Source organism: Pisolithus orientalis (assembly GCF_024613125.1).
Source record: "Pisolithus orientalis strain OTSU chromosome Unknown F5J12scaffold_23, whole genome shotgun sequence".
NCBI lineage: Eukaryota > Fungi > Basidiomycota > Agaricomycetes > Boletales > Pisolithaceae > Pisolithus > Pisolithus orientalis.
In genome coordinates, this window is record NW_026260804.1 from 31,231 (window position 1) to 58,659 (window position 27,429).

Consider the following 27,429-nt stretch of genomic DNA (forward strand, 5'->3'; position numbering starts at 1 on the left):
ACCCTTCGCACTTTGCTCCACCACGACGGGAATTACTGGTTCAGTCTCTATAATGTAACTTATTGTCGTCTTAGCGAGTGAATCCAAACTGCGCGTGCTACGGACAGGGTTCGCTATACCGAAACAGTCCGGGTCGAACGCCTTTCATTCTGAATTGGAAACACATACTCCGTGGGGTTATTCGAGTTTTCTTTGCAGGATGGCCAAGAAATGGCGTTTCTGTCCGAGACCCTCGAAACGCGGGTTTTGGACGGTCTTTCCTTCGAAGTCAGTGCGCTGCTCTGGTACCCCCGGTGGTGTTTTGTCCCACTGCACTGAGTCAACTAGCACCGATCACCGAGAAATTCTGACGCGCCCGCATATCCGGACCCAGACGCAATCACTATACTGTGGATCTAAATCCATCGCCGGCGTCATGACAAAAAGACCGGACCCTTATCGTATCTCAACATCAGCTTATGGCACAAATCGGAAGAAAGTAAAGGAGACGGCGACCTTATCTTGAAGCCCCAGTATACGGGTACGTGGAACCCGACGAATCTGTGGAAATCGACCTCCGAGATTTGCAGTCTGATAATCCAGTTCGTATGTAAAATGACCTAGTCCAATTCAATATCGATAGTTGGAATTGGTAAAGCTTGGTCACCAGCCCGGCACCAGCAGCATGCCTGTGACTCTTGACTGCGCACTGCGCAGTGGATACAGATACACGCTTTGCAGACCTCGCAGACGAGACAAGCGTGGAGTTGAACTTGCGTAGCCACTAGGTCATTTCAGAGTAAACTTTTCCGTACCGTTCGCTTGACCCAAGTTGGCAAAGGTTGGGACAGCATGTCCGCAGCGGAGAACGTGTCCTTTTGCGCAGTAACCATCCGAGCCTGATGATGTCGACATCGAAAGGTTTGTGGAGTTAACACTAGGATGCTGTGCTTTATGACGAACACTTTCCACTACTAAATTCCACTGCGGTGAACGCTTCCACGTTACTGCGCAGGTTTGGCGCAGGCCGCAGTTCATATCAGCGGTTATCGACGAGTACGCGGAAGTATAGACGGCGACTTATATTCGCAACTGAGGGGCGGCGAGTCTAAATCGAAATCTAAAAATTCTAAGCCAACCGTTCGTTCTACGTGTATCTCATCAGAAGCACGGACTGCGGCGACGGGGCGCAGAAGCCGTTCAAGAAACGTGGCGCGCGTTTTGATAAAACGTAATGTTAGCTTCCTATACTGTTCGGCCGGGGAGAATGTCGCCGGCAGTCGTAGCTCTCACTCATCAGTGCTTAGTAGTAGTAGCCCCCTCGGATGGAAGTGATTACACACGTCAACGGATGATATGGTGGTCTGGGGATTGAGTGACTTTAAGTCAGACGGCGACGATTAACCATTGCCTGAGCCACACAATGACCAACGGAGACAAAAAGTGCAGGTTATGAAATCATTACCGTTCCAGCGTGCCAGGCCGGGCTCCATAGAGGTTCGCGTGCAGGAACATTCCCAAGCTTCGCCTTGACTCCCATGCTAATCAGCTGCAGGTGCAATGTCTCACTGGGAGCTTGCTGCCTACTCACGAACCGTAACGATGGAGTCCAGATTGATCTCATGTGCAGCGGTCTCATACCATGGTGGCTTTGCCATGAGTAACCGGGAAACATGTATGCTTCAGTTTTGGCACCTGGGGGCCGCCCCGGGTCAGCCAGCTTTCGAGGGAAGCCCGGCGTTGGAAATGGACCGCACAAAGGACGAGTCAAAGTACACGCTGGTACATGCCGACGGAACCAGAAGTGACTGATGCAGCTAAACGCAGGGGATTCGGCCTGCCTGTGAGTATATGGTCTGTAGTATACGCTTTAGTTCGTCAAAATGCCTTACGTTCCACCCAGCTGACACGACAACAAATAAAGTGATATGAGCACAACAGTCCTACGCATTTATAACGATCATTTTCTTCATCGCTTGCATAACTATAATACTCTGTCGGGGGGAAATCGTGCTTAGAGAGCCACAAGGTAAGGACAGTCCGGGCAGAATCTCGGTTCAAGAGAGGGAGGGAATATCACGACGGACGAGTGCATGAGCAAGTTAGTACCTTAGACGCCACCATTGTCTCCTGTCTTCCAGCACCCTGGACCAAACCCCCTCGGCCCTAACACCTCGTCAACGACACGCATCATCGCAAGCACTTTCTCGTCATCCCATTTCCTACCCACAATCTGCACACCGACAGGCATACCCGCCATCTCTTGCGGATTGTATACGGTACGGGAGCCGTCCTGATACATGAACTTTTCGAAAATGGTTGAGCCCCCCGTCTCACCTGGCTTGAAGTTGGAAGGTAACTGATCTAAGGATGCGTCTACTCGTGTCACAGGCACAATCCCAACGGGAGAGTCGATGACATTGAATAAGACTGTCGCAGAAGCCATTCCGGATAAATATGCACATGCACTGGATATTCTCCCGTCAATTTCGATAAACCACAGAATTATCGGTCTTACCCATGAGGGATGACAGGTAATGCCTGTACAGGGGCTATGATTCCGTCAAATTCATGTTTGTCCCATACCTGCGCAGCACGTGGAATCGGGTGTTACATCTGCGGCAAGCGAGATGGAGAATGATGGTTCACCTCCTGATACCAAGCCTCTTCGACCTTGTTTCGGCGGTCGATAAGATCGCAAAATTCAATGACAGATTTTGTACGTGCTTGAGAGAAGAACCGAGGGAACATGCGGTCTCCGAAAAATGTCTGAGCTGCCCAGCACATCAAACTGCGTACGAAGCCTTTAAATCATCAATGAGATTATCATTTGGATAGCAGCGAGTTCACTAATAACTGACCAGGTACTTTCGCCCCGAGGGTAGATAGGAACAGACTGTCCTCCTGATGAACTGTCAACCTCACAATCGGAACTGGATATAAGAAAGTCTTTGCCTGAGGATCGCCCTGCAAGTGGGAGAGCATCTTTTTATACCCGTCGGAAGTAACCAGTCCGACAAACACTTCCATTGCACTCGGGGCTGGGAGCAACAGTGTCAAGGACGCTCGAAGTATTCGTGCAGCTATGCTGACGTACGCAGTAAGGTTGAAAATTCAACACATTCGTGTCCTGCCTTCCTCAGCCCATTAACTGTTTCTTGGATAGCACGCACAGTAGCAGGGGAAGACTGGGCAAGTGAGTCTGGGAGAATCAATTCTGGAGATGACAGAAATGACAATCGGAACTGCGAGCTTCCTACCACAAAAATAATACCCAAACTTCAGCTTCTTCGGCAACTCAACCGGGCGATATGGAACTGGGGTAACTCGACGAGCTGGGTCGAGTTGTCCGAAGGTTATGCGGGAGAAGAGGTCGCAATCTTCGATGGACCTAGCGGGACGTTAAAGAACGGTTAGGAAACAGCAAACTGAACGAAATCTTACCTTGCCATAGGCCCGTATGCAACACGGATGGCTTCGAAACCTGGCCTGCAACCTGCACGCCATCAGGGAACGTCCCACGGCCCATTTTGTCTGATTCAATTCATACCTCTGGCACCATGAGCGCTCACTCGCCCTGTGGAAGGTTTAAGGGAGTATATCCCGCAGTAAGAAGCTGGTATGCGGATACTGCCCCCGACATCGGAGCCCACTCCAAGGGCAGACCCGTCCATAGCCAATACAGCCGCCTCTACAACATCGTATCAACTGCAAGGACGACTCGCGCGAGCAATAGACGACTTGCCTCCGCCCGTGCTTCCTCCGCAGGTGTATTTATCATTCCAAGGATTCAGCGTGCGGCCCCAAAGTGGGTTACTGCATTCGAAGGCAAACATAGTTTGTGGGACGTTAGTTTTTGCAATAATGATGGCACCCTCCGCACGGCACAGGGAGACGAGCTGTACACGCGAGTACGCGTCAGAACACACATGCACGCGACTCGGAAAGAAACGGAGGGGGAACTCACAAAAGCATCGTCGGTACAGGGTTGGTTGGCCCAACGAGTGAACCCTATGGTAGTATCATATCCAGCAATCTCAACTACCCGTGCAGAACCCTTGAGTCTGAGGTATCAGCAACAAAAGACAGGGATACGTTACACTGGTCCTTGAAAGTCATAGGTACGCCATGCAGCCGTCCACGAACTTTTTTGGTCGCTGCGAATTCTTCGTCCAGTTGGATTGCTTGGCGTCGAGCGTCTTCAAAAAAGACTGGCAGTGGGAGGGAAGAACATTAGAAAGTCCAGTGACATCCGACAACCAACTGACCTTCAGTGAGACAGTTCGTCCTGCGCTGTGCTTCGACAGCACGAGCTATGTAGGCTTCGAGGACTTGCGATGCCGTCCATTCACTAGCACTGATGCGCTGCACAATTTCTGTGGCTGCGATGTCCTGTCTCGATAGATGTTCTTTAGGCTGAGAAGGTTGGTCATACCTGTGGCGCTCGTAAATGAATCATGCTTGAGGGCATCGTACGTGGATGCATGTGCGAGCGCGGCTTCTCGAGCCGTTCGTTTAGAGGATATCGTTGCGTCACGTTGGTTGCCCATGTTGGTGTCTGCAGTAAAGTGGGACTGTTAGAGCTAACTACGACCCCAATCAGTTCCTGTGTTAAATATCATTCATGTGGCACCAACCTCCCCGTCTATCGGACTTGATTAATCACGCGGTATGTACTTCCTCCCTCCATATAGAATACAAATGGTTGGCACATTATGAGTGTGTAATGATCTATAGTAACGTCTTTGATTCCGACTTCTTGTTCTTCCCCGAACTCGGTTGTGCCACGTTTGCCGCCCTGGCTGCCATCGCAACCTTTCGCGCGCGTTCCGTCTCTGCGTCTGCCTCAAGCTCTTTTAAAGCCGCTTCAACCAATGCGTAGAACCCCCCTCGGTCATACGCTGCCTGCAGCCGTGTCTGTGACTCCGCAACGTCGTACGGGGGGCTTATATGAGGATGCGCGGGCATCTCGGACGACGGAGACGATGCCAGCGAGGGTAATGAAGAGGTTTGTGGAGAAGGGTAATCTGAGAACCCATTTACATCTTTAGAAGGAAAGAGAGGGGTAAGAGCTTCAAGGTCTTTGGCTTCCGGCTTCCGGTGTATGCGACCGGAGAGGAAGGGGAAGGTAGCTATTACCCAGAGGCGCATGCGTGTTGCGAATTCGGATGTCTGCAAAAGGAGGGTAAGCATGGAGTAAAGGAGCGAACGGCAATCATCCAGTGCATTAGGCACAAACACTGTTGTAAATCGTAACCAACCGAACGGACTCACATTATGCACGTCCAGATATGTCATGACGCCGAAGACGGAGGCAGACCCACTCGCGCAGACGATTGCTGTTGCAACGGCGAGAGCTTTCAGGGTGTACAACGACCCATTGAAGCTGTCCTGCTCTCCCAATGCCATGGCAGCGGCTGTGTCGGAACGTGTACTAGAGAACGGCGACGTGTGGGACGATGTTTGTGACCCTTGGCTTGATGGCAGTTTCTGAGATGAGGATGATCCCTGCGTACGAAGACGAATACGTGGTGGGGGAGCTACCGGCTGGCCCAGAGTGTGCTGGTCCGGGGTTGACGGACGATGCCCGACCCTCTCCGCGGAGGGGCAGTCGTGGCGGTCGCCCGTAGACCAGCTTTACTACCGTCGCAGCATTACAACTGGGACGACCAGGGCAGCTGAAGATATCGCGAGCTACGGTTCATGCTAAGATAACTTGAATGGTTGACTGGTGCCCATTACATACAAAAGATATTGGAAGCCATTTGGGAACGGGCCCAGATATTCCAAGTAGACTGGCATATGTCGGTTTGGGCGCGGGCTGGCGAGATTCATTATTCGCTGTAGTCAACTGTGACATGTCTCAGACAAGTTAGCGGAGGGCCGACAGCACAAAAGATGATATCGATCACGTGCACCGCGTCGATTGTCCCGAGACCCGAGTCGATAATCATATCAACTTGAGTCATGGCAAAGAAGTCGGGGACTAGCAAAGCAGCGGCCAAGGCGGCCAAGAAGGAGAGGGCGGCTCAAAAAACCGCAAAAAAGGAGAAGAAGAAAGTATCCAAGGCGAGCAAACCGGAGGATCAAGATGATGAAGATCTCGACAGCATCCTCGACAAGGTTCCGTCTTTCCTTCTCGACTGGAAATTATAGAGGTTCATCTAATTTTCGACAACATTCACAGTAGATAAGACGCGAGTGGGAAGAGGCCCATACAGTGACCGAGGAAGTGGTGGAAGGACCCCCAAGCAAGCGTGCAAACGCAACCTTGACTGCGTGTCCCAATGGAAATCACCTGTGGTCCATAGGCGGCGAGTTCTTCAGCGAGGATGGAAAGGCGGTGCGTACCTTTTGCCGTGTATATGTCTTTGCTTGCGATATGGTGTTCTTCGGAGGAAAGTGTGCCCTGCTCACACAAACCGTTCCAGTATTTCTACAACGACGTTTTCCGCTACTCTCCAGAAAAGGTTTGTCCGCCCTGTCCATGCCTGTACTCTCGACTAAGTGCTCCAGAATGAGTGGCGCAAATTCATCTCCCCGACTTGCCCTGGCCCACGCTCCGCTCACAGTGTTGTCGCATCTCCAGTTGGAGGCGGAAAGCTATTCCTCTTCGGTATGTTATGCGCCACTCTCTATGTACATGGTTGAGTCTGTTGACCCCATGAATCGACAATACTACACGAAGGTGGCGAGTTCTCGTCACTCCTATCAGAACAGTTTCCATCATTATCGCGATTTTTGGGTTTTCGACATTCCAAGTCATTCTTGGGATCGGATTGAGACCAAAATCCGTCCCAGCGCTCGGTCCGGCCATCGGTAAACCCTCACGAATACGCACTGCTCCCACTCACTCACATGATACGTGGCAGAATGGCAATGTGGAAGCACTATATCGTTCTTTTCGGAGGTTTCTATGACCCAGGGTATCGCAGTAGGTCGCATCACTGCTTTCGTAGGCTATCTGAACAACGAGTCTTCTTTCACAATTGTTAGCTCAGTATTTAAATGACACTTGGATCTTTGACACTCAAGAATACAAGTGGAAGCAGATTGAATTCAAGGAATCAGACCGCAAGCCTCCGTGAGTCTCGCTTGCCTCTCCGGGGGGCAGAAAAGCTGCTCCCTCTGCTCGATCAATTCTGCAGCAACGACGTTAACAGCACAGCGCAGGCCTCGTAGTGGCTTTTCCTTCCTCCCAACCTCAGACGGTGTCGTTCTTTATGGGGGATATTGCAAGGAATATGTCAAAGGGAAACGTCCCCTGGGGGTAATATTGGACGACACGTGGTTGCTGCGAATTACGCTTGATCCTGCCACTGCAGTCCCTACGTTCAAGTGGGAGAAGCGTCGTGTACCAAGCTCTGCCCATGTACCATCACCACGTGCTGGAGCGACCATGGCACTTTGGAGTGGACGGGGAATGGGTGTAATGTTTGGTGGCGTGACCGACGTTGAGCGCGATGAAGAAGGCATGGAGAGCGTGTTCTGGGCAGACCTGTGAGTGAGGAACCATCTCTTGAATGTGCATATCGCATGGGACTGATTCTCGCATTGTAGGTATGGACACCATCTCGAGAACAGCAGGTGGACTTCTATGAATCTCAAGCGGCCGAAAAAAGACAGGTTCCGGGAAGAAGAAGCAAGTTCGTCCTGTGATTACCAATACAGCTGATCCCGAAGATTCTGAAAATGAAGACGACGAGGTATTACCTTCTACTTCCTTTTATGTCAGAATCATATGAATCCTTCTTAATTGGTATCTATCCTCCGCCTCCGAAGACTGCCACAAGTCAGGACCAAGACTATTTGTCCTGAACAGGACGTTGACGATCCTAACCTAACTAAGCCAATTGCAAGGTACAATGCTATGTTAGCGGTGTTGAGAAATACGTTGTACATGTGAGTAATCTCCCTCACTCGATCAGCCTTCAAAGTTTAACATTGTTACCCAAGATATGGCGGTATCTTGGAGCATGGGTCCCGGGAGTATACACTCGATGACTTCTACACTATTCAACTTGACAAACTCGACAAATATTCTTGCCTGCGTTCAATGAGTACTGTTATCCCAGAGAATGTAGAGAGCAGTAGCGAGGACGAAAGTGGTAGTGACACTGACAGCCATAACGAGGATGGTAGCGACACAGACGAAGACGATGATGAAACCGAACCAGACATAAAAAATCGTAAGGGGAAGGCAAAGAAGAGTCAGAACCAGGGAGTCGATGTTGAAGAAGACCCGGCTCAAAGCGGCGAAGATGAGCCCGTCGTAGCCGCAGTCACTGTATTACATTTACGCCATTCCTCCCTTCCCCTTCTAACACGGAGGTTCATGTATTTAGGATCTTCGCGCTCAAGCATCTGCATTTATGAGCGCATCAGCACAGAGTGCGGAACGTTCCCCGGAGGATATAGTCAGCACCCCAGCTCCGGGAGAAACACTTGCTATGTTCTATGCACGTTCTCGTGAGTCTTCCCGACTAGCTCTTGTCTCCTCTTATTCCTATCCGTCTGACACAAACGACGAATACGTAGGGGAATACTGGGCACAAAAGGCATACGCTGGAGGCGCAATGGACAGCCGTAGAAAGCAACTCCGCCGCGATGGGTTTGGATTAGCCGAAGAACGCTACGGCGAGTCTAACTTTTCGTCATTCTTACTCTTTTGTCCTCCTGATATGTGGAATTCGTTTACATAGCCGAGTATAAGCCAATCCTGGAGGAAGTGGAGAAAATACTAGCTGAAGGCAGGACTCGATGAGAAGGAGATGAGGGAGGTCGGCCGCGATGCAGGCGGGGGACAAAGTTGTGGGCAGAGTAGAAATCGTCGATAAGTGAACACTATTTAATTGTGATCGCATCAGCAAATCACTTTTGCGGTCCAGGGCTCTCCAGTCCTGGAGACTCCCTACTGGCTTCCAGTGCACAATGTGATTTACTGATGCGTGGCAGGTGTTATATCACGACCAGCAATGGACGAGATCAATGGCTATGTTGGAATGGGGGCAGCTGCAGAGAGCAGGGGTGTCGAGTCACGTGATTATATGTACGCGAACATACCCTTCAGTGATCTGGCCTACTTGAAAATATGCTGTGGCCTGGCAATGCAAGTTACCTTGATGATACAAATGTAGCCATCATGTTTGAAAAGCAGGACTGGATTTTTCTATCATTAGATCGATATGACCTCGCCACCCTCGATCACTTCTCCATCCACAGCTCGAGGATGAGTTTTTTTAACTAGTTCTCAATATACAAGCTACTCAAACGACATGGGCATCACCTTGGTGTGTCGTCCTCGAAGTCTGAGACACTAGTAGATAGAAAAACATACTGCGTCTCGATGATTCATCTACTTACAACATGCAAGAACCATGGGTGCCCATTTGTCCAACGCGCACTGCAGTGAACAAATCCAAAAAATTGGAACCAGACCTAGAAGCTTTTTCTGTTAATTGAAACAGCATACTGTCACTGCGATGTTCCAGCCAGCACGTTAAAAGTAAGTTTTCCACTGGGCATTGGAGAGTTTCGTCTACATGGTTTCTTTTGGTAACACTGGAAGTTTCACCAGCGAACAACCTCAGGGCCTGCTCTCTTCAAAACCTTTCCTATGGGAACTGTACTTTGCTCAGTCTGTTGAGTTTTTTCTCCGGGCCATCGAGCCATTCGACGCGTAGTAACCGATCAATCACGATGTCTGTGTGGGCGAAGAGCAGGGCGCTCCCCTGAAGACTAGTTCGAAACCAATATGGAATTTATGCTTCTATGTTGAGACTTTGATCTGATCTACCGATTCTTGACCGGTATTCTGTCTGTCGCCATCGAGTGAGATGGTTGGTGACCCAATTTTGAGTACATTTACTTGTGGATGGCAAAGGTATTGCCAAGTTTCACAATATAAAATGATGAAGCAATGAATTATCCCCAGCCCTCAAGCTGCTCCTCTTGCCTCATGCCACAATAAGGCTATAATCCATGCAAAGTCTCGCTCAAGGAGAAGTAGAAGCCAGTGATCTAGTTTTCCTCGGTGAAAGAGCTTCAGAGGCAGCTGTCTGCCTCGGCTTCCCTCTGAAGCGGTGCCGCTATCTGACATCCGATCCGAGTCTTATCCAAGATCACATAGCCCCATGTACGTGACTAGAAGGTTGCAGTGCTGTAAACCATCGTACATTGTTACTAGTTAGTTACAATGCCACTATCGTTTGCTCATAATTTGCTGTATCCACGTGCAAATGTCCTGATTGACCTGGTGCAAGACCGCGCTGAGTAATCGCGCACTTGACGGAGTCCAGTTGATTTGGCTTCTCCAAGCCATTCAACAACACAAATTCCGCGGAATTGTCACTATTCCACAGTTAGTTGCTGTCGTTGGGATTTCGATCGTCCCTGATCTTACTTGAAGTTTGATGCGCCATGGATCAACCATATCCTTTGATGGTTTGGTCTAAGTACCTCATGCCAAAGGCGTTCCTCGGGGCAATGGCAATGGAGGTCCTCGCTTGCATATCCGTGCAGCCTTCATTATTTAAAAGAGAACTGGATTGTTTAATCCAATACGCCCTCACTGCCCCCAATCACTTCAACAATCGCAACCTGCAACGAGTTCGTCCACGAATCTGTGCTATACAAGTTACCCAAATGACATGGGTATTCCTGGCGGGTTTGGTGAAGACATTTCATAGCTAAATACAGTCCAATTGTCTGCTCAATCATTCGCGATAGGTTCCACCCTCGTTGGGGGATTGGTCTCTGCCATGTATGTATTGCTTTCGATGATTTTGTCACATCTCCCCTCTGATGTCTATGTCCCATATTGAAGGTTGTATGGCGTAACGACTCTCCAGGGGCGCTTCATACTAAATGATCAGGCTCGTGACCTGCTTACTGGCTATACAGACTTATGTGTATTACATGCACTACTCTGAGGACTCGTCATGCATAAAGTTCGTTGTTGCTGCCGTATGGTGAGTTAGGGCTACCTTGGGGTAGTTGTCGAACCTGCTCATGCAAATTCAGGATTCTTGATACATTACATATCTCGTTCAGTGAGTATTCGTTATGTCTAGGAAAATGCGTGGTTAATTCTCTATTAGTGTGTCATGTGTTGCACTCCTACCTGGTGAAACCGATACATCTACTCCATGTAACCGTTGCACTCAACCACTGCAGATAACCAATTATGGAGATCTGCTGAGCTTGGAGTATATTGTCTGGTTCGTATGCTGTCTATTTCAGAGATGCTTCCAGCTAATGAGATCTGACAGGTCATTCCCAGTGCGCTCACCCATTTTCCTGCAATGCACTGATTTAGGGTGCTTCCGTGCTTAGGCGTCGCTTCCAGTGAATGTGTGTTCTTTTCATCTCACGAGCATTTATGACAGGATTTATCTCTATTCCAGACATTTGTCGTTACTATAGTTCAATTGTAAGTGATTCTCTTTTTACCAGTCGACGACCATAAACTGAATGTCCTAGCTTCTTTGCGCATACGATATATTGACGTATGTCACACCCAACATGCCACTCGAGACCTTATTGATTGGCATTCAGTTTGCCGTCGTCAACTGAGGTGGTTGGTGGCCGCCCCTCTTGTGAGTACAGTTACTTGTGATGGCAAAGGTATCATCCAGTAACAGGATCGTGGTAGATATTATTAGTACTAGTTCACTTTGATGTGTTTTTCTATTGCACTCACGATGCACCTATAACGACGTTTCAACAGGGCTTGCCATAGGTTTGTCCATCGTTTTTCTTCCACCGCGGGACCTACTCTAACAAGAAGCAGCGATAGCCTTTATGACGTACTCCACTCTGTGAAACCATCTCTACTGAAATACTGATCTCCGTATGTAGGTTCGTCAACGATGCGCTTAGCTTCGCCTCGCACACTAGGGTAGTGTTGTCAACAGAGAATTTGGTGCGGCAGCTCACAAATCATTGTTCCTAGTTTTACACTGCGACACCTACTACGTCTACCATCGTTTTATCTGAGGTTTTGATTACGGTGTCACTCTGCATACTTTTGCGTGATAGTGGCTCGCGCTCCGCAGTCCCAAGGTGAGTGCAGTCAGTGTTGGTCATTCCTTCCTAATAAATCCTGCCTAGAACGAAGCGTCTGTTGAATCACGCTTATCATCTATGCTGTTAACCGGTGTTTGCTGAGTTTGTACGTCTGATAACTCTTTGCTTTGTAACTGCGAATTGATTCAGGCTTTTGCGGTAGACTAGTCGTCATTGCGGAGCTCATCGTGGCTACATATGACCTATTGTAAGACAACTATAATGGTCTCACACTTTGTCCAGGATGCTGATGACATAATTGCATGGACAATGGCATTGGACTTCGTTATTGGAAAACAGTCAGTCTTCTGTTCCCTGGCAATTCCCCATCTTACTATCGAATAGTATACGCCAACTCGCTTCTAGCATCGCTGAACACCCGGCAACATCTTCAATCCTGGGGTTCAGGTTCAGGGTCACCCTGGACGCGTCGATGATGTCCACTTTCCGAAACCGCCGAAGCTTTCGAAGGATTGGGGGAGTTCAAAAGATGGAGAAAGACATTTCAACGGGCGCGAGGGGGTTGTTATCGATATCACTGCTGTTTCAGTCCATGACAAGATTACAGCGTTGCGAAGAGAGGGAGAGGTGTGATTTTGGTAGTTTCATCCTGGGTTTGCCATCATATTCCGGGTATGACAGTTGTTACAACCAAAGTGTATCGACAGGCAGCCATGTTACAGGTATTTTATATCTCCCCGGGGAGGATCCGAGATCGTAAAACTTTGTCAGGCATCCAGACGTAGAAGATTCTATATGTCCATGATTAGAGAACCATAGCAGCTCTGCCATTAAGGTGAGTGCGGGGACGCTTATGCTGACAATAATCGAAACGTCAATGCTACCGGCACAAACACATGATCGGTTCGTTGCATAAACAAATGGCCAGCTTTTTGGATGCAGGGACCTGGCGAAACGAGGCTTTTCTTGCCGTGCTTATAGTGTTTAGAAATTAACTTGACCGTTATCATTTCCCGAAGTACCCATTTTGACTTCAAGAGCTTTGACAAGGCAAATAGCGCAGATATAAGCGATTAGTTTGCGTGGGTGAGCGAGGCCTGTAGTTGAGCGGGACCTAGACGGCAGGGTGCACTGCGACGCTGTTAGTCTCTACGAGGGTGTACAAGTTGCAACAGTGCAAATGTGGCGGCATGGATGGATTGCGGCCGAGGATCCCAAGTTAGGTTGCTCTCTATTTGCGCTCATAATTTAACACACAGTGAGCGTTATCGTTCAATACATGCCCTTGTTGACAGTGCAGCTAACCCCAGACCCACACCGCCAGGCTTGTCGTTTTCAATGACTACGCTAGCTAGCACCTCAAGTGGCCCATCCACATCCACCACGACCCCCTCGACAGACAATCACGCTACTATGCCAGCAGAACTGGAACAAACGCTTTCAATGCTCTCTGCTCATCGTTCCGTGTTGGGGTACATCCTCCTATCGCGTGGCGAGCAAGTGAGCATTATTCGACACTCGGGAGTGGTGTTCGAGGGTGACCAGGGGAAAAAGTACGCCGCTGTTATCAGAGGCATTGTTGAGAGTGTGCAGGCGGGACTTGAAGAAGTCAGTGGAGAAGAGAACGAAGGGGTACGTATCTCACTTCATGCGGAGAAGAGCTCGATACTGGAGTGTTGTTATCCGATGAACCAGTTCGGGACTGATATTAATTCCCTAATTGTCTTTACAGGATAGTATAAGGTTTATGAGAATACGGACGAAGAGGCACGAGTTGATGATTTCGCCCGGTAAGTGTTTCTTTCATTCGCTTTGGTCACCCTCACAAACGGCATGAATCAATTGACACTTGTAGATCATCGATATCTATTGGCAGTGCTTCACGATCCAGCAATATAGTGATGGAGTCTTGAATTCATTGCGTTCTCGTCATGTTTCATGTAGTCCTAGGATTTCTTTTCTTCTGGAATGATTCAATACTGACAGCAGTTGTGGGTGTCGATGTGGTATCATGATCAGAACACCCCCTTCTGGATTGCATAGCTGCGGTCCCAGGCTGGCAAGGTGCGAAGGCCACCTCATGAAGTTTTGCATGTGAATAAGGAGTAACTGGCAGATGAGTGAGAGCTCGGTTAGACTTTGCTATTCATTTACAGCACAACAGGGTCGCTCAAAGTTGGCGCTGACGCCGACGCCTACAGCTAATTTTTGGCAGTCGCGCTGTGGGCGTAGGCGTAGGCGGCGGCAGCAGCCTTGAGTGGCCCTATTAATGGCTGTTGCTGTAAGTCGATTCACACGCTGCTAATGGGTCGATCGACGAGGCCGAACGGGCGCAGCCTTGTAAGTTGACTGCTGGAAGTGATGGCGCGTGATAATGAGATGTGCTGCTCGGAATTTTCAATTCTTTCCTGTGGCTATCGAATTAAATGATTGTAATACCACCGGCGCGTGAGACGTGGCCGCATGATTTCCTCCTCCCACGTTTCGCTGGTCATTTTTTGTCGTCCTCGCGATTGCGATCCATCCCGTCCAGTACATTTCCTTGAGTCTTTGTCCTGCTTCGTCTTGTTGAGGAGATCCTTAGAAACAGTTATTGTTGGTTCGACGGTGGGCGCCTTTTTTTTTTCAATGACACGCTAGTTTCTTGTATTGATTTGTTTGCGATTTGAACTATTCGACTCCACTCGTTACACGACCTCGAACAACGAATTAACGCCAGTTCCTCGGGCGATACCCTTCCTCAAAGACAGCCTTGCCAAAACGCGGATCGTTTCCGAGTTACATTGCATACCCTCACCCTCACCCATAACTCCCCATCGGGATCGTAGCTATGAGTCAGTTTGGCGATTTCGGATCGTTGTGCTCTCAGGTTCCATCGTATACCTGGTGCAATCTCTTCTACCGTCAGGTATGGCTTATCCAGTCCGTTCCTGATCCTTGGCAGCTCATGCGGTTCATTCACAAGGTACTTCCCGAGCATCCCAAAATTCTCACTGGTTTATCTGCAAATGCTACTTCTGCGCCGGTCGGTGTTAACCCGGTATGCGGTATACCGAGAGTCAACACAGACGGATCGCTGGGAAACATAGCAGATATCATCGCTTGTGGCCTTAGTATATTCGTCGTCGCTGCAATAATCATTCACGCTGGCCGGAGACAGGCTGCAGTCGGTACGTGTCGTGTTTCTCCCTCACTGTTGCTACCCACTCACGTGAATAACACAAGGACGAACGGAAATACGAATACTCTTCTTCATATACCTCGCAACACTACCACTCCAGCTTTTGACGACGGGCTCTCTCCTCGAGCAGGGCTCTACAGCTTTAGTTGCGCTTACTGCCTTACATGCAGGCCTTGTTGCTACGTTGTTCTGGTGGTTGCTGGGCAATGCCATCGTAGCAACCCAGGTCGTGGAAGATGGCACTCTTAGCTCTATCATAGTAGGTATTTGGGCTGTTTCTCACAATGCGCTCCCTCTCACCTGACCCGATAGCCCTTATCCATTATCGGCGTCTTCTTCTTCGTCGCAACAACATATATCTCGTTTGATGTCGCTCTCACCCTCACGCACACTTTTGGGCCGTCGAACCCACCAGAAGCGCTTGCCAGTATACCACTTTTCGTACTGACGAGTATATGGCCCGGGGTGTATGTATCTCCTCAGCTCGCGAATTTCTGCGACTTATGATTATGACTCTCTAGCGCCGCTGTTATCTACCTCGGCCTCATGCTCTACATAGTGATCGGCGTGCTCAACGAGATCCGTCCTGTATGGTACTACGTCATATCGGCCATTCTCTTCGTCCTCAGCCAGCTTGCCTACTTCCTTTTGAGCAAGGTGATATGTCAAGTGAGTGATGCCTCACACGCTCCCGGTTTTTCACGACTTGCCTAATCACTACTTGATAGGGTTCATCTGCAAAGGTAGATGGTTCTTTCATAGCAACCCTTCTTGAAACTGCCACCGTCGTTGTACTCTATGTTGCGTGGCGGAGCATCACGGAAGGTGACACAGCCTTTGATCCACGTGCATCGTTATACTCACAAATTTTGCAGAGGACTGGGACAACGATGCCTACTATCCGTAAAGCCCACTGCAACACACCCCGTGGATTCAACTCACCCACTCATGTATTGTGCTGTACTGACGCACGACGGTCCTTTCTCACCCCAATCTGTGCTGTTTATCTTGTCCTCTACGTGGACTGTATCAGCTTCTCCACTCCCTTTAGATGTTGTCCTGCTCTGTCCTTGTGCGCTATGGCGACCCGTATGTTGAAGCTTACCTTACGATGTAGAGGATGTGCTGATATGAATTCACTCTCCTGTGTATTCACGCCGTTTGCGAGGTTGATAACCTCATCCGTCTTGATTTCATGTACATTTGTACTCTTCTGTGCATACGTTCTGTTCGTTACTTTCTCTCAATCTCCTGACTGGGTGAGATCGGGTTTATTTAGGACTGGAATCCAGTGGCTAGCTATATTTTTTAATGCATGCAATGAAAACAGTTTTTGGTTGATCTCGTGTACGAATATTCCTTTCCTTTGCACTACCGTAATATCTTCTGTAAGGACTGTTCTGAAATTTCATGGACAAGCATGGTTTCCAGGACAGATGGCCACGAACACCGGCCGGGCTGTGTATGTTGGACGGGCGGGCACTTTGTAGACTAATATAACCCCCGTTGGAACTGCCATAGATCCCGATACGCAAATTGAAATGCAGAAGTTCATGATGATCATGACTGGAAGCTCGACCCCGAGCGACAAAGGCGTTGTACAGTATTCATCGAATTGATGTTTACATGTACAGGACATTCGATGTACACATCAAAGAACCACGAGAAAGGTCGCAAGAACACAGCCAAAAAACATGACGCATGCACTAGTGTCGCGTGACTAGGTCCACGGACATAACGTCAGGGAAAGGAAGAAACGCTCGACATACAACGACGGGAATTTGAAGTTGATACATATGACAATTTAGCGGATATGAAAGGAAAGTGGTCGTGCCATCCAGCCTGTGGGAGGCAAATATGTCAGAAACCCATCAGGGAAAGAAGGAATGGTGCGGGAGCGGAAGGCAAAACACCAGAGACTGGCCGTCGAGACAAAGGAATGCGTAGCTTAAGCGAGAGGGAAAAACAAGAAAGAAGGTTAAGATCAGCAAAGGAGGGATAAAGCCAGAACCCAGAGTCACATAGACCCGCGATCTTGCCCGTTGACGTTATGTCAACTTCGCCTTCGAGCTTAATCCTCCCCGAAATCGGGAAGAAGGCGTTGTTCGATTCTGGTTTTCAATTCGATGTACACCCAACCCTCATCCGAAGCGTTACTCCGACGAAAAAGCCCTACGGCGCGGGAAAATTGGGAACTTGTACTTGATACTGCCCCTTTTAGAAGAGGGTGTAGGGGAAGAGGGGGAGTATCTTGAAGAAGACCGTGACAGCAGGGAAAGCGGCTTACGTCCTTCCGGACTTGCCTTGGGTAATTCTATATTTGTAGTTATCGCTGCTGGAGAGAGGTGGCCCTCCGCAGCTGGACACCGTTTACGGAGGCGCCGACGTGGAGAGGAAGGAGGTGAACGAGAAGGTGACGAAAGGGACGCCTTATCATCGACAGGGAAACGAACTGGAGTGAGCGATATTCTACGGCGAATGCCGTATGGTACGTCCACCTTAGTCGAGGTAGACAACGTCGTTGCCGAAAAGCGAGAAGACTAAGAAAACAAGCTCATGAATGCACTGGCGCTGCATCAACACAACCTGAGCATACCAAAAGTTGTTTCTTTCCGCTAACCGAAAGCCCCTCTTCCATACTATGCATCTCGGGAGTTCGATCCATTCGAGACCCAAACATGCTGGACATGGGTGAAGCCTGGATCGATCGTGGGAGGGTTGGTTCGACCTTGTCTACTCGTGGGATATGGAGTGAGCGAACGGGTCTCAACGTTATTTCCCGCTTATACGAGTCTTTTGTCCCGGAAACTGAAGCAACACGCGTCAGCGGGCTTCTCTGCTGGCGATACCGGAACGAGCGATTGGGAACGCGGTACAAGAAAGTGCGAAACGTGTCGTGGAGGGTGTCAAGGGGTTCGGTATCTTCATCTACCACGGGTTCTGCGCTCTGACCGCATGAATTTGCTTGAGATGCCCCATCACCATGCACGCATGAACGTGATTCAATCCCCAGAAGGCCGTCACTCTCAAGAAGCCGTGCACCCGAAAAGGTGATCATCCCCTCCTCCGGGTCCCATAGCGCAGCAAAGGTCAACGCCGCCTTGGGAGACACGGCGTCTAACCAGCGACAGTCGTGGTCTTCCACAGTAGAGAGCGAAATGCTGGAGGCACTCATGTCGTCCACTGGAAGGAACAAGTGTGAACTTCGGATATTCTATTGGAATCAGCAGGGATGCAAACTCTAGAGGAGGATCTGGCACTTACATGTATACCGGTTTGAGAATTCATGGTGAAGGTATCAAGGGAGTCGGGAAGGGGGGTGAATACTTAATGAATGAAAATCTATTTGAGGAAGCAAGCTGTTGTTGGCAGTTGGGGCTCGTATGCCCTGCACACGGGTGGGAGTCGCGATAGTCCGCTTGGAGAGACGGGTAAGGGAAAGTACCTTCGGGGGGGGGAATGAAAAGTTTTTAAGACGAGCCATTTTATCGCACCTGGCGTCCGAAATCACGTACATTTGGGGTATCCACCTGCCTTGCAGAGTCTGTGCACGGTGAAAGGGAGTCTCAGGTCACGTGGATGCCGCATGGGGTCATCTCCGCGCACGACCCTCAAAATTGCCTGTTCATAGACTGGAAGCTGTCGATGGGGTTTGGGAGGCGGTCTGCCGCACATTAGCTAAGGCGGTTCCATCTCGAGTATTGCCCATCGCAGAAAGAACCGCTCAGGATGAGCAGGAAGACTCAGAAGACCGTAAACGGACCTTCCTTAGCTCTCTGTGTCGAATGACTGTGTGTCTTCATGGTAACAACGGCTTCCACGGTGTAGCCGCGAACGAGCTGTACAGTAATAGCCAACGTCACCGTCAGGGGAATGAAGGAGAAGTGAGGCGATCTTTGACTAGAGAATGACGTTGAGACTTGTCACCGCCGACGCGCGGGCGCTGCGAAGCCCAGAATCACAGCCGCCGAGGGATTTGGAGCGAAGAAGTGGAGAACCCGAGGGAACTTGCCGGTCGACAGCAACCTCCTTGAGGGGCAGCCCTTTTGGTGTAACCGAAAGCTCGTTGATCATACCTGCCAACACAGGTGTCTGGTTTCAGGGACATAAGGAACCCCGCCGTCGTTGTGTTGTGCGGACGACAAGTGACGGGTACCAATATTTTTTTGGGTGTGATACACAGCAAACAACAAGTTCGTCCGCTTTGATTACACCAGCCAGCTGCGTCTCACATTTCCTCCAAAGGCGTCGCGTCCGTGCCCAGCAACGCCCCGTAGAAACCCACGTCGACAGCCCACTTGGACGGTTATCTGACAGGCAGTCTCACCGCCATGAGCTCCGCTGCAGGTCTGTCTCGACGACGTGTCGCCAACACCGGTTCATCGTCAGACGATACCTCCAGCTCTGCTTGGCATGCGAATGGTTCTGCCTCTAATGGCGCTGTTTTATCCCATGCTGGCTCAGCGTTCGAGGGTGGTAATAAAATTGCGTTCGACCCTCGCGACCTCGATCAAGACCGGGAAGAGAGCCGCACTGGCGGCAAGTTGCCTCGCCTGACTATCATGGAGGAAATTCTTCTGCTTGGTTTGAAAGACAAGCACGTATGTTCAATATCCTCATCCCCTTCCTTCGTGATACCCCTTTCCTATGTGTTGCAGTCTTTTTCCTCCCACAGTTTCGTTCCAGCGCCCTTTACGCCATCAATACTACTCTGAACTCCGAACGCTAATACCTTTGTGTCATACAGGGTTATCTTTCTTTCTGGAACGACAGTATCTCTTATGCTCTTCGAGGATGCATACTCGTGGAGCTTGCACTCCGTCGCCGGATAGCTCTCGTCAAGGACGTCAACCGGCGTAAATACCCCATCGGCGACCGCATAGTGGAGGTTATTGATGATAGGCAGACTGGCGAGACCATACTGGACGAGACGTTGAAAATGATGAAGGCCCAAGAAGTGGACAGGTTTACAATAAATGGATGGATTGATCTTCTCAGCGGTAAGCCAATTTCCGGTTGGATGCGAACTCTGGTGGCAATAAACCTGCCGCCCCCTGACCCATATCGTCCTTGCCATTGCCTTCGTAGGTGAGACGTGGAATGTGATGAAGATAGGTTACCAGCTTAAGCAGGTTCGCGAACGGCTTGCCAAAGGCCTGGTGGACAAGGGTATTCTTCGGACGGAGAAACGCAATTTTCTATTATTCGACATGGCCACCCATCCCGTGGCCGATATCCGAAGCAAGGATGCGATCATCGCGCGTGTAGTGTCTCTGCTGACGGCCAATACCTCGACAATTCCGCCGAGCGCACTGGATAAGGAGGGAACACAATGCAGGGTCACGCGTGCCATATGTTTGGTGTGCGCGGCTTATGCAGCAAGTGTCCTGGACAATGCTCTTGGACGATTAACGTACGAAGATCGGGAAGCAGCTTTTCAGCGGTGTGACGAAATCTTGGCGGAATTTTCGTCTTGGCCATTCGGGAGTAATTTAGGGCAAGGTACGGCAAGCGGGCGCCGACGAGAGGCACCACGGATCGGGATGGGCAGCACGGTGCCAAGCGGGAGAGAGAGCCTTTTGGGGTTGTTGCAAGAAGTCAAGCGAGAGATGAATGGGGAAGAGGACCTTGGATTCGAGTTGATCGCTGGTGTTCTGGAGGTGCTTTCGAAGTTGGATTCTCTCCTGTGAGATTTTTTTTTTCTGTCCTGAGATCACTGGTTCTCCACATTCGTTACATTGTCGTACGCTTGGGTATGACCCAAATATCTATGTGATTAGTAGGCACTCGGACATGATGCATGATGGCCCGCCACCGGGTCGATAAGCTCCACTGATCGACTGATGCGTCTAAACCTGTTTCGTACATGAGTGACGACGAGTTTCTCAGCCGGTTGCAGGGACTGGCTGTGTTTCGCTGTGTCTCAGATGACCAGGCAGCTTTGCGCAGTGGGCCAGCCGTTGTTCCCGCAAGTCAACGACAGTGGGTCTTATTTATAATACACATATGTCACTGAGAGACATGCAGTACTGTCGCTGTCAGGCGTCGTAGCCAGAACCCTGTCTGTCTCACTGCACCACAAAGCATAACCTTTCTCAGTGCATCACACATCACATCGGTGGCCGGAATATCCTAGGGGATACTCGTGACCCCCGTCCCTGACTGTTTTTACACGACCACCACCCTATATTTTGTATCGTGGGTCCTCGGCGGGTCTTCATTTTAACCTCCCCAGTCAGCACGCAAAGGCCCATTCTTCTGCAGGGGATCCCCACCCAGCTCCACTCGGCATGGTCTTCAGCTTCGACGCCTCAGACCCATTGGCAGTTGTCACCGCACCCCCACCCAACGAAACATCTGATCAGAAAGCTGCAAGAGAGGAAAGGGAGGCAGAGTCTCGGAGAATCAGTGATCAAATAGACGAAGAACTCCGGCTGCACAAAGCCGACCTCAAGAAACATGAACAAATGGTGAAAATACTCTTGCTCGGCCAGAGCGAAAGTGGTGACTGTGCCCCCTATTGTTGCTTACCCCATATCCGCTGACCTTTGCTCGCCAGGAAAGTCCACTACGCTGAAGAGTGAGTGCAAAGACGTCGATATACCCCTTTTCGCCGACGGGTTGTCCCTTGATAGACTTTCGGATGCAGTTCGCCCCAGAAAAATGGGCACAAGAACGGGCATCATGGAAAGCCGTTATTCAGCTCAACCTCGTCCGCTCTGTCAACGCCATCTTGGATGCGGTCAAATGTCCCAATGCTGAAGACGAGAACGTACTATCCTTCTCGGACAGGCACCGTCTTCTCGTCGTTCGCCTGGGCCCGCTACGGGGAGTCGAGGAGGATCTGAAGCGACTGCTGGGTGCTGCCGCTAACGCTGTGGATGTTGAGCAACCCTCATCTTCGATGCGCACAATTTCACCAAGACCGTCGAAGGAATTTTATGTCCGGTCAAGGGATTGGCGAAGTTTTGTGCAAGCCTCGCAAGATGAGAACGAAAAAGGTCGTCCGGGCACTCGGCCTGAAGGTGTAAACAGAACCGACATATCCGAGGTGATCGCACGATGCTCGGAGGATATCAAAGAGCTGTGGGAAGATGATATCATCCAAAGCATGGTGAAGAGACGAGGTTTACGTTTGGAAGACTCAGCAACCTTGTACGTTTACTTTCTTTTCACTAATGTCCCCGCGATTTAACGCCGACTGTGCCTTGCTCATCGGCAGCTTCCTCAACGCCTCCGAACGTATCGCCGGCCGTGATTACCAACCAGAAGATGGCGACGTGCTTCGCGCGCGGTTGCGTACGCTCGACATCCAAGAGCACGATCTGTACATTGATGAGGGTCAGTCACTTCAGAAATATTGTTTTTTTTCTCATGGACCTCGGACGTTGTTTCAGATGGTAAGATGCTGACATGGAAGATTTACGATGTTGGGGGGTCACGCACACAGGCAAGTATCTTGGCGCAGATGCCACTTTCAAATTAGCAAAGTATCGTATTCACGGAATGCGCCAGCGCCAAGCGTGGCTGCCCTATTTTGAGCAGGTCACCGCTATCATTTTCTTAGCCCCTATATCATGTTTCGACGAACGACTTGCGGAAGACCCACGTGTCAATCGCTTGGAAGACTCTTTCATCCTATGGAAGGCCATATGCTCTTCCAAACTATTGAAGTCCACAACGCTGATCATCTTTCTAAACAAAATCGATCTGCTTGATAAAAAGATCGCCGACGGTGCCGTCGTCAGGCGATTTCTACCCTCGTATGCCGACAGACCGAATGAAACGATGGCCGTTGTCAAATGTACAACATAAGTGTCCCACACCATCAGATTGGACTGACTGAAAATGTGATTGCAACAGACCTCAGAACGAAATTTAAAGACACAGCACGGCATTACTCTCCAGCACCGCGGATGTGTCACATATATGCGACGACAGTTGTCGTAAGTTTGTCCCCGCAAGCTTCCGTCGTTCTTCGGTAATGACCAATCCTCATTTTACAGGATACTCACGAAACATCGCAAATTCTGGATTCTGGTGCGTAGGATCTTGGCTACCTACCTTGGTCACTGCTCCTAATCGCACCATTCAGTACGTGACGGAATAATGCGGGAACATTTGAAAAGAGCAACTCTTATGTGAAAGGCATCTCAATGTATAGTTAAACCTGTCTCACGATCAGGGTATTGATGTATCATTGAGTTGAAACGAAGCAGCACATTATAACGTGAATATCTATACAGCGTATGTCTATGATCTCCCTACATAATACAAACCCCGCTTTTCCTCACGCTACGTTGCGACCCTCTCTGCTCACCACATGCGTCCCCCCGGAACCAATCGGGCTGCTAAAGCTGGGCCCAACCCTCACCGGGCGGCAACTTCAGGTTGTCGGCCTCCCTAATGAATCTGCGATGCGAATCTTCTGCCCTTGTCCGCGCCTCACGGTCCTCTCCAGAACTTAGGTCGTTGTCAGTGACTGATTGTAAATTAGGGTCTTGGTCGACGTCGGCCGTAATACCCTGGGTGTCTGCCATCAATCCTTCTTCGTCTTCACCGCGCCACCTCATACTGGAACCAAATTGTGCATGGTTGACAAATCCTCGCCTGCTAATACCCGCTTCCGCTTTGTATCTCACCGCATCGAGCTTGGGCTGAGCCTTCGATTGCAGGTTGGATATCGTCTTCTGAATGTTGGACATAGGCGATGAGTCGGTGGTGTCACTACCCCGTGTAAGAGAGACGTGACGCGAAAGACCTTGATAAGAAGGTGTCCGCGAGTGTGCGTGCAAGTACAGAGGGATGTGAGGTGAGGAAGGAGCATCTATCGTGCCTGAAGGAGGCATCAGTTGAACGCTCTCTGGTCGCTTCCGCCTGGGCGGGGGAAGTGGAGGTGAGTCTGCGTGGTGCATCGACTTCGAACGGAAAACCCTTGCAGAGGAGGGCTGCTGAGAGTCGCTGGTACCGGTCGAAGGTCGGCGATCAGGATGTGTGGGTGGAGCAGGGACTGGAGGGGAGACAATCGATGGGGAAGGATGTAACGACTTCAACGTAGCGCTCGCAACTTGCTCAAGGGAAGCCAATGAGCTTGATGCGGATGAAGGCGTACTACTTGGCTGTCTGCGGCGCGGAGGTACGGTGGGTGTGTCTTCAACGTCCGATGTCTTGGAACCTGGTTTAGAAGGACTTGTACTCCGCGTTCTTGAAGTTCCCGAGGAAGTGCTTTTCAATACCCGAAGGACGCGTTCTCGGTCCAATTGTTCCTCGACGCGCCTCATAGTCTGTCCGTGTTTGCTCGCCTCCAGGGACTGTCTCATAAGCGGGGTCATAATATGACTGGGTTTGGGAAGCACAAGCGGCGGACTGAGGGGAGCTGGTGGCACCATGGTCACCTCGGGCGGTTGTTGCGCGGACGCTGACGTTGTAGGTTTACGTGGAGGTAGTGGCGGAAGCTTTCCACTCTTTGCAAGTGTTCTTTCGGATGATTTAACGACTGCGTCTTGGCTTTCTACTCTATCCCGCACCAGGAACGGGTTATGACTGAGCCTTTGGCTATTTTGCTGAGCTGGTTGAACGCTCTGACCATCCGAACTTGTGCATACCGTGCTCTGCACGGATGAGGCGTGTTCCGTAGACCTTCGGACAAAGGGGTTCGTCTCCGGAGGTGATGTACTAAAACTGAGCCCCTTGGAGCGATCTGGATGGCTTGGCGGTGCTATGACCGAACGCTTTGGTGGTGAAGGTGGCCGAGGTATTCCAGTAGGCTTAGTGGTGCCTGGTTGAGCTGCATTGTTGCGTAGTGAGATGACAGATGGAAGGTATAGTGTGTCATGCGGGGAACTCACCCTGGACAAATGCAAGGGATCGATCGACACCTTTCCCGGACTGGGCATGGATGACGAGACGCAAGGCAGCAAAGAACTGGCCACCCGTGAGCGTGTCCGAGGGCATCAGACAGGGAGAGAATAGTCTCAGAATCTGGGAGTAGCTATATCAGCGTAGATGACACAGAGAAACACAATGGTGGGACGAACGTCGTCGATATCGGACGCCGGAAGATCGTGATATCTCCCCCTTAACCATGCCCGTGCTTCGCGGACGCCGACAGTGGTGGTTTCGAAGTCGCGGGCAGTTGTGCTTGTTTCGGTGTCGTTAGTGACGCAAAGATTGTTGAGCGACGAGGTGTACAGGTCATACTCGAAATCGCTGAGAGCAGATGCGTGCAGCGTTAACGGACGCATTGAGGCCATGGCGGGCTCTACGCTGGCTGGGCGTCGTCGCTGGCGCTGTCCAAAGGTTTGCAAACAATTTGAGTTTTTCGGATATCAGGGCTTGGCTACCACCGCCAGCGCTTAGCCTAACTTGCACCGTGCCTGTACGTGTACACCTTTTACACCATCACGATGGTATTACCGTCGGGCAACCCAAACCCCTCCGCTGACCGGGATAGTCCAGACGACGAACCTCCTCCGTATTCGAGTCTCCCTGGCACATCCCCTCCAAAGTGGGAGCCCCGGTTTGACGACCTCACAGCGGAATCACACCAGCGCCTTTCCATAGAAAGTCGCCAGCCCCTAGACCCTCCCCCCGAATGTTTCTCCACACCATCACCTCGTCGTATCAGATCACACAATTTCCTTTCCTTTACGATCTCCAGTGTGTCACATAAATTAGTCGACGGCTTTTGTGTGCTTCACCCCCGCGGATTACTGGAGGAACATGGAATCACAAAGGAGGACTGGGTGCGGTTTTTGGAAGACTTGACCATCGCAGCCCGCCTATCTGCACAGGGACTAAGTGCGGTAGGTTCCCGCATCCCCGCGAAGCCATTTCATCTCCGTGGTCCGTTCATTATAAACTTCCGAGTTGCGTACGACGCTGCGTTCGCGAGGACTCCGTTGCAAGAGGTCGGAGCTCTGATCGCCGTATGGAACGAGAGTGCCTTCGAAAGACGGAAGCTCAGAGTGACTCTCCATGTCAGGGAAGATGAGGGCAAGAAATCTGGCTACTACCTTCTTGTTGAATCGCTGTAATTTCGATCGTTGCCTTTATGCTACTTTGTATTATGGTGTAACTATCCGTTGTGTCTAGTATGTGGTCGATCCATTACGCTGCTGTATCCTAACCTCTAAAGTCAAGTGTTTAGTATGTTGTGCTATTGAAGTCCCCACTTAGATACTACGATAACGCCAGCCCACTCGGACCGTTCGAGACCCCATCCTGCACCTGAATGTTTGACCAACAGGTATAGCTGTCACCACACCGTTATGAAGTGCAGTGCAGGGGCACTAAAGGATAGCTTGATACTACATACATGTTTGCGGTGAGTGAGAATGAAATTCGCTGATACAAACGCCAGAGAATACAAATTGATGCACAACAGCAATGAGACTTATTCACTTGTCGTCGTCTCGGTGGTCTCCACGAGGGTTTGATGAACTGCTAGCCTGGTGCTAAAGATGAAGCAGCTCTAAATTTCAGCGGCAACGTTTTTAGAACTGTGCCCCTACCTGCCGTAGTTTCGCAAGATGAATCTTTAGTGTCTCCGCATAATTTTCGAATCCGAGCGTGACCATGGCATATAAAATGTCTTCACCGCCAATGGTCTTGCGTTTCTCCATCTGACACTTTTCGGCTGCCTCAGAGGTGATGAAGCTGATGAATTCCGAGACGCATTCCTGGACGCATTCCTTTGCGTCTTTGGCGATTTTTGCTGTCGGTGGTACGGACTGCTTCATGATACGAGATACGTTCGCTATCTAAGATACAGCTTGAACACATCCGAACGTGGTTCACGCGGAAAGAATGACGTACGGGAAGAAAACGATCCTGTTCCCTGTACTCTCCGACTTCCTGTTCGGTGATTGGTGCAGGTTCACGTGCCTCTTGGACACTTTGTGAAACGACGACACCTCGCGAACCATCTTCTAGGGGGGGAGTATCCGACATCGAACTCGTCAAGTGAACGAGTGGCCGTCGCTCAAAAAGAAACAAGATTGGACTGCACGGCCTGATCGATGCCAACTACGACAACGTCGAGCGCTTGGGTTGTGAAGGCTTCCAACCTGTTTCGGTATGAACCCTAACCCCAAGGATGGGTTATGAGAATGTATTAGCTTCGTCAACAGCCGACCCACCGACTGTAGGAACATCGCTTCTCGTGTTTTAGATGCCGGGTGATCACTGATATTACTGTACTAACCATTCTACGCAACGAGAGTGTATCTGGTGGTATAAAA

General features: G+C 50.2%; 12 protein-coding genes across 12 annotated transcripts; 7 read left to right on the forward strand and 5 right to left on the reverse strand.

The window, feature by feature from the left end:
* Positions 1-2,089: 2,089 nt before the first annotated feature.
* Positions 2,090-4,529, reverse strand: F5J12DRAFT_723569 (amidase signature domain-containing protein; the record flags this gene model as incomplete). Its single annotated transcript, XM_051741465.1, has 13 exons — positions 2,090-2,447; positions 2,498-2,565; positions 2,629-2,783; positions 2,841-3,020; positions 3,077-3,181; positions 3,240-3,370; positions 3,424-3,475; positions 3,530-3,670; positions 3,701-3,878; positions 3,947-4,020; positions 4,080-4,190; positions 4,248-4,361; positions 4,415-4,529. 13 exons carry the CDS (start codon positions 4,527-4,529, stop codon positions 2,090-2,092), a joined length of 1,782 nt encoding a protein of 593 aa, XP_051598209.1.
* Positions 4,530-4,611: 82 nt separating this feature from the next.
* On the reverse strand, positions 4,612-5,860 carry F5J12DRAFT_928297 (uncharacterized protein). The gene is made up of 3 exons (XM_051749438.1): positions 5,726-5,860; positions 5,254-5,673; positions 4,612-5,151 (listed from the first exon to the last, which is right to left on the reverse strand). The coding sequence occupies exons 2-3, from the start codon at positions 5,386-5,388 to the stop codon at positions 4,711-4,713; spliced, it is 576 nt and encodes a 191-aa protein (XP_051598210.1). The 5' UTR covers positions 5,389-5,673; positions 5,726-5,860; the 3' UTR covers positions 4,612-4,710.
* A 49-nt stretch (positions 5,861-5,909) lies between these two features.
* F5J12DRAFT_842718 (uncharacterized protein) lies at positions 5,910-9,060 on the forward strand. Its single transcript, XM_051746172.1, has 15 exons — positions 5,910-6,102; positions 6,170-6,322; positions 6,411-6,449; positions 6,569-6,798; positions 6,852-6,913; positions 6,976-7,063; positions 7,153-7,479; positions 7,540-7,566; positions 7,589-7,685; positions 7,784-7,881; positions 7,936-8,266; positions 8,325-8,448; positions 8,518-8,616; positions 8,682-8,707; positions 8,730-9,060. Exons 1-15 carry the CDS (start codon positions 5,947-5,949, stop codon positions 8,814-8,816), a joined length of 1,944 nt encoding a protein of 647 aa, XP_051598211.1. The 5' UTR covers positions 5,910-5,946; the 3' UTR covers positions 8,817-9,060.
* A 1,338-nt stretch (positions 9,061-10,398) lies between these two features.
* Positions 10,399-11,882, forward strand: F5J12DRAFT_784066 (uncharacterized protein; the record flags this gene model as incomplete). Its single annotated transcript, XM_051742975.1, has 10 exons — positions 10,399-10,587; positions 10,882-10,949; positions 11,002-11,030; positions 11,052-11,077; positions 11,155-11,202; positions 11,314-11,331; positions 11,367-11,410; positions 11,536-11,576; positions 11,708-11,719; positions 11,839-11,882. The coding sequence occupies 10 exons, from the start codon at positions 10,399-10,401 to the stop codon at positions 11,880-11,882; spliced, it is 519 nt and encodes a 172-aa protein (XP_051598212.1).
* Positions 11,883-13,210: 1,328 nt separating this feature from the next.
* F5J12DRAFT_842743 (uncharacterized protein) lies at positions 13,211-14,389 on the forward strand. Its single transcript, XM_051746173.1, has 4 exons — positions 13,211-13,264; positions 13,331-13,638; positions 13,739-13,796; positions 13,862-14,389. Exons 2-4 carry the CDS (start codon positions 13,345-13,347, stop codon positions 13,903-13,905), a joined length of 396 nt encoding a protein of 131 aa, XP_051598213.1. The 5' UTR covers positions 13,211-13,264; positions 13,331-13,344; the 3' UTR covers positions 13,906-14,389.
* Positions 14,390-14,445: 56 nt separating this feature from the next.
* Positions 14,446-16,083, forward strand: F5J12DRAFT_842749 (chitin synthase III catalytic subunit). The gene is made up of 7 exons (XM_051746174.1): positions 14,446-14,613; positions 14,726-14,914; positions 14,972-15,176; positions 15,232-15,446; positions 15,500-15,654; positions 15,709-16,012; positions 16,063-16,083. The coding sequence occupies exons 2-6, from the start codon at positions 14,837-14,839 to the stop codon at positions 15,899-15,901; spliced, it is 846 nt and encodes a 281-aa protein (XP_051598214.1). The 5' UTR covers positions 14,446-14,613; positions 14,726-14,836; the 3' UTR covers positions 15,902-16,012; positions 16,063-16,083.
* A 1,181-nt stretch (positions 16,084-17,264) lies between these two features.
* Positions 17,265-18,556, reverse strand: F5J12DRAFT_234863 (uncharacterized protein). The gene is made up of 3 exons (XM_051738511.1): positions 18,452-18,556; positions 17,784-18,401; positions 17,265-17,727 (listed from the first exon to the last, which is right to left on the reverse strand). The coding sequence occupies exons 1-3, from the start codon at positions 18,473-18,475 to the stop codon at positions 17,341-17,343; spliced, it is 1,029 nt and encodes a 342-aa protein (XP_051598215.1). The 5' UTR covers positions 18,476-18,556; the 3' UTR covers positions 17,265-17,340.
* Positions 18,557-19,105: 549 nt separating this feature from the next.
* Positions 19,106-21,177, forward strand: F5J12DRAFT_233961 (Golgi phosphoprotein 3-domain-containing protein). Its single transcript, XM_051738509.1, has 4 exons — positions 19,106-19,380; positions 19,433-19,788; positions 19,935-20,187; positions 20,276-21,177. Exons 2-4 carry the CDS (start codon positions 19,519-19,521, stop codon positions 20,875-20,877), a joined length of 1,125 nt encoding a protein of 374 aa, XP_051598216.1. The 5' UTR covers positions 19,106-19,380; positions 19,433-19,518; the 3' UTR covers positions 20,878-21,177.
* F5J12DRAFT_233948 (guanine nucleotide binding protein, alpha subunit) lies at positions 21,148-23,435 on the forward strand. Its single transcript, XM_051738508.1, has 10 exons — positions 21,148-21,169; positions 21,230-21,691; positions 21,747-21,767; positions 21,823-22,342; positions 22,410-22,528; positions 22,585-22,637; positions 22,703-22,991; positions 23,051-23,133; positions 23,194-23,227; positions 23,283-23,435. Exons 2-10 carry the CDS (start codon positions 21,478-21,480, stop codon positions 23,330-23,332), a joined length of 1,383 nt encoding a protein of 460 aa, XP_051598217.1. The 5' UTR covers positions 21,148-21,169; positions 21,230-21,477; the 3' UTR covers positions 23,333-23,435.
* A 103-nt stretch (positions 23,436-23,538) lies between these two features.
* On the reverse strand, positions 23,539-25,431 carry F5J12DRAFT_723472 (uncharacterized protein; the record flags this gene model as incomplete). The annotated part of the gene is made up of 3 exons (XM_051741454.1): positions 23,539-24,974; positions 25,036-25,168; positions 25,225-25,431. The coding sequence occupies 3 exons, from the start codon at positions 25,429-25,431 to the stop codon at positions 23,539-23,541; spliced, it is 1,776 nt and encodes a 591-aa protein (XP_051598218.1).
* Positions 25,432-25,551: 120 nt separating this feature from the next.
* F5J12DRAFT_235046 (uncharacterized protein) lies at positions 25,552-26,498 on the forward strand. Its single transcript, XM_051738512.1, has one exon. The coding sequence runs from the start codon at positions 25,594-25,596 to the stop codon at positions 26,221-26,223; it is 630 nt and encodes a 209-aa protein (XP_051598219.1). The 5' UTR covers positions 25,552-25,593; the 3' UTR covers positions 26,224-26,498.
* F5J12DRAFT_842762 (histone-fold-containing protein) lies at positions 26,474-27,252 on the reverse strand. The gene is made up of 4 exons (XM_051746175.1): positions 27,005-27,252; positions 26,701-26,949; positions 26,557-26,643; positions 26,474-26,496 (listed from the first exon to the last, which is right to left on the reverse strand). The coding sequence occupies exons 1-3, from the start codon at positions 27,137-27,139 to the stop codon at positions 26,587-26,589; spliced, it is 441 nt and encodes a 146-aa protein (XP_051598220.1). The 5' UTR covers positions 27,140-27,252; the 3' UTR covers positions 26,474-26,496; positions 26,557-26,586.
* Positions 27,253-27,429: the final 177 nt, after the last annotated feature.

What these genes read in the sequence shown, in the direction of transcription:
- F5J12DRAFT_928297 (XM_051749438.1), bottom strand. Translation starts at nt 5,388, where the DNA reads ATGGCATTGGGAGAGCAGGACAGCTTCAATGGGTCGTTGTACACCCTG. An exon ending in CATATCTGGACGTGCATAAT is followed by an intron (nt 5,152 to 5,253) that starts GTGAGTCCGTTC and finishes CTCCTTTTGCAG; the next exon opens with ACATCCGAATTCGCAACACG.
- F5J12DRAFT_842718 (XM_051746172.1), top strand. Translation starts at nt 5,947, where the DNA reads ATGGCAAAGAAGTCGGGGACTAGCAAAGCAGCGGCCAAGGCGGCCAAG. An exon ending in TTGAGAAATACGTTGTACAT is followed by an intron (nt 7,882 to 7,935) that starts GTGAGTAATCTC and finishes TTGTTACCCAAG; the next exon opens with ATATGGCGGTATCTTGGAGC. An exon ending in TATGTTCTATGCACGTTCTC is followed by an intron (nt 8,449 to 8,517) that starts GTGAGTCTTCCC and finishes ACGAATACGTAG; the next exon opens with GGGAATACTGGGCACAAAAG.
- F5J12DRAFT_842743 (XM_051746173.1), top strand. Translation starts at nt 13,345, where the DNA reads ATGACTACGCTAGCTAGCACCTCAAGTGGCCCATCCACATCCACCACG. An exon ending in GTGGAGAAGAGAACGAAGGG is followed by an intron (nt 13,639 to 13,738) that starts GTACGTATCTCA and finishes TTGTCTTTACAG; the next exon opens with GATAGTATAAGGTTTATGAG. An exon ending in CGAGTTGATGATTTCGCCCG is followed by an intron (nt 13,797 to 13,861) that starts GTAAGTGTTTCT and finishes TGACACTTGTAG; the next exon opens with ATCATCGATATCTATTGGCA.
- F5J12DRAFT_842749 (XM_051746174.1), top strand. Translation starts at nt 14,837, where the DNA reads ATGAGTCAGTTTGGCGATTTCGGATCGTTGTGCTCTCAGGTTCCATCG. An exon ending in GCACTCTTAGCTCTATCATA is followed by an intron (nt 15,447 to 15,499) that starts GTAGGTATTTGG and finishes CTGACCCGATAG; the next exon opens with CCCTTATCCATTATCGGCGT. An exon ending in ACGAGTATATGGCCCGGGGT is followed by an intron (nt 15,655 to 15,708) that starts GTATGTATCTCC and finishes ATGACTCTCTAG; the next exon opens with CGCCGCTGTTATCTACCTCG.
- F5J12DRAFT_234863 (XM_051738511.1), bottom strand. Translation starts at nt 18,475, where the DNA reads ATGAATTCTCAAACCGGTATACAT. An exon ending in ATTCTCAAACCGGTATACAT is followed by an intron (nt 18,402 to 18,451) that starts GTAAGTGCCAGA and finishes TGATTCCAATAG; the next exon opens with AATATCCGAAGTTCACACTT. An exon ending in GCGGAAAGAAACAACTTTTG is followed by an intron (nt 17,728 to 17,783) that starts GTATGCTCAGGT and finishes TTGTTTTCTTAG; the next exon opens with TCTTCTCGCTTTTCGGCAAC.
- F5J12DRAFT_233961 (XM_051738509.1), top strand. Translation starts at nt 19,519, where the DNA reads ATGAGCTCCGCTGCAGGTCTGTCTCGACGACGTGTCGCCAACACCGGT. An exon ending in TTGGTTTGAAAGACAAGCAC is followed by an intron (nt 19,789 to 19,934) that starts GTATGTTCAATA and finishes TGTGTCATACAG; the next exon opens with GGTTATCTTTCTTTCTGGAA. An exon ending in ATGGATTGATCTTCTCAGCG is followed by an intron (nt 20,188 to 20,275) that starts GTAAGCCAATTT and finishes TTGCCTTCGTAG; the next exon opens with GTGAGACGTGGAATGTGATG.
- F5J12DRAFT_233948 (XM_051738508.1), top strand. Translation starts at nt 21,478, where the DNA reads ATGGTCTTCAGCTTCGACGCCTCAGACCCATTGGCAGTTGTCACCGCA. An exon ending in GCTCGGCCAGAGCGAAAGTG is followed by an intron (nt 21,692 to 21,746) that starts GTGACTGTGCCC and finishes TTTGCTCGCCAG; the next exon opens with GAAAGTCCACTACGCTGAAG. An exon ending in AACGATGGCCGTTGTCAAAT is followed by an intron (nt 22,992 to 23,050) that starts GTACAACATAAG and finishes TGATTGCAACAG; the next exon opens with ACCTCAGAACGAAATTTAAA.
- F5J12DRAFT_235046 (XM_051738512.1), top strand. Translation starts at nt 25,594, where the DNA reads ATGGTATTACCGTCGGGCAACCCAAACCCCTCCGCTGACCGGGATAGT.
- F5J12DRAFT_842762 (XM_051746175.1), bottom strand. Translation starts at nt 27,139, where the DNA reads ATGTCGGATACTCCCCCCCTAGAAGATGGTTCGCGAGGTGTCGTCGTT. An exon ending in AACAGGATCGTTTTCTTCCC is followed by an intron (nt 26,950 to 27,004) that starts GTACGTCATTCT and finishes GCTGTATCTTAG; the next exon opens with ATAGCGAACGTATCTCGTAT. An exon ending in ATCTTGCGAAACTACGGCAG is followed by an intron (nt 26,644 to 26,700) that starts GTAGGGGCACAG and finishes CTTCATCTTTAG; the next exon opens with CACCAGGCTAGCAGTTCATC.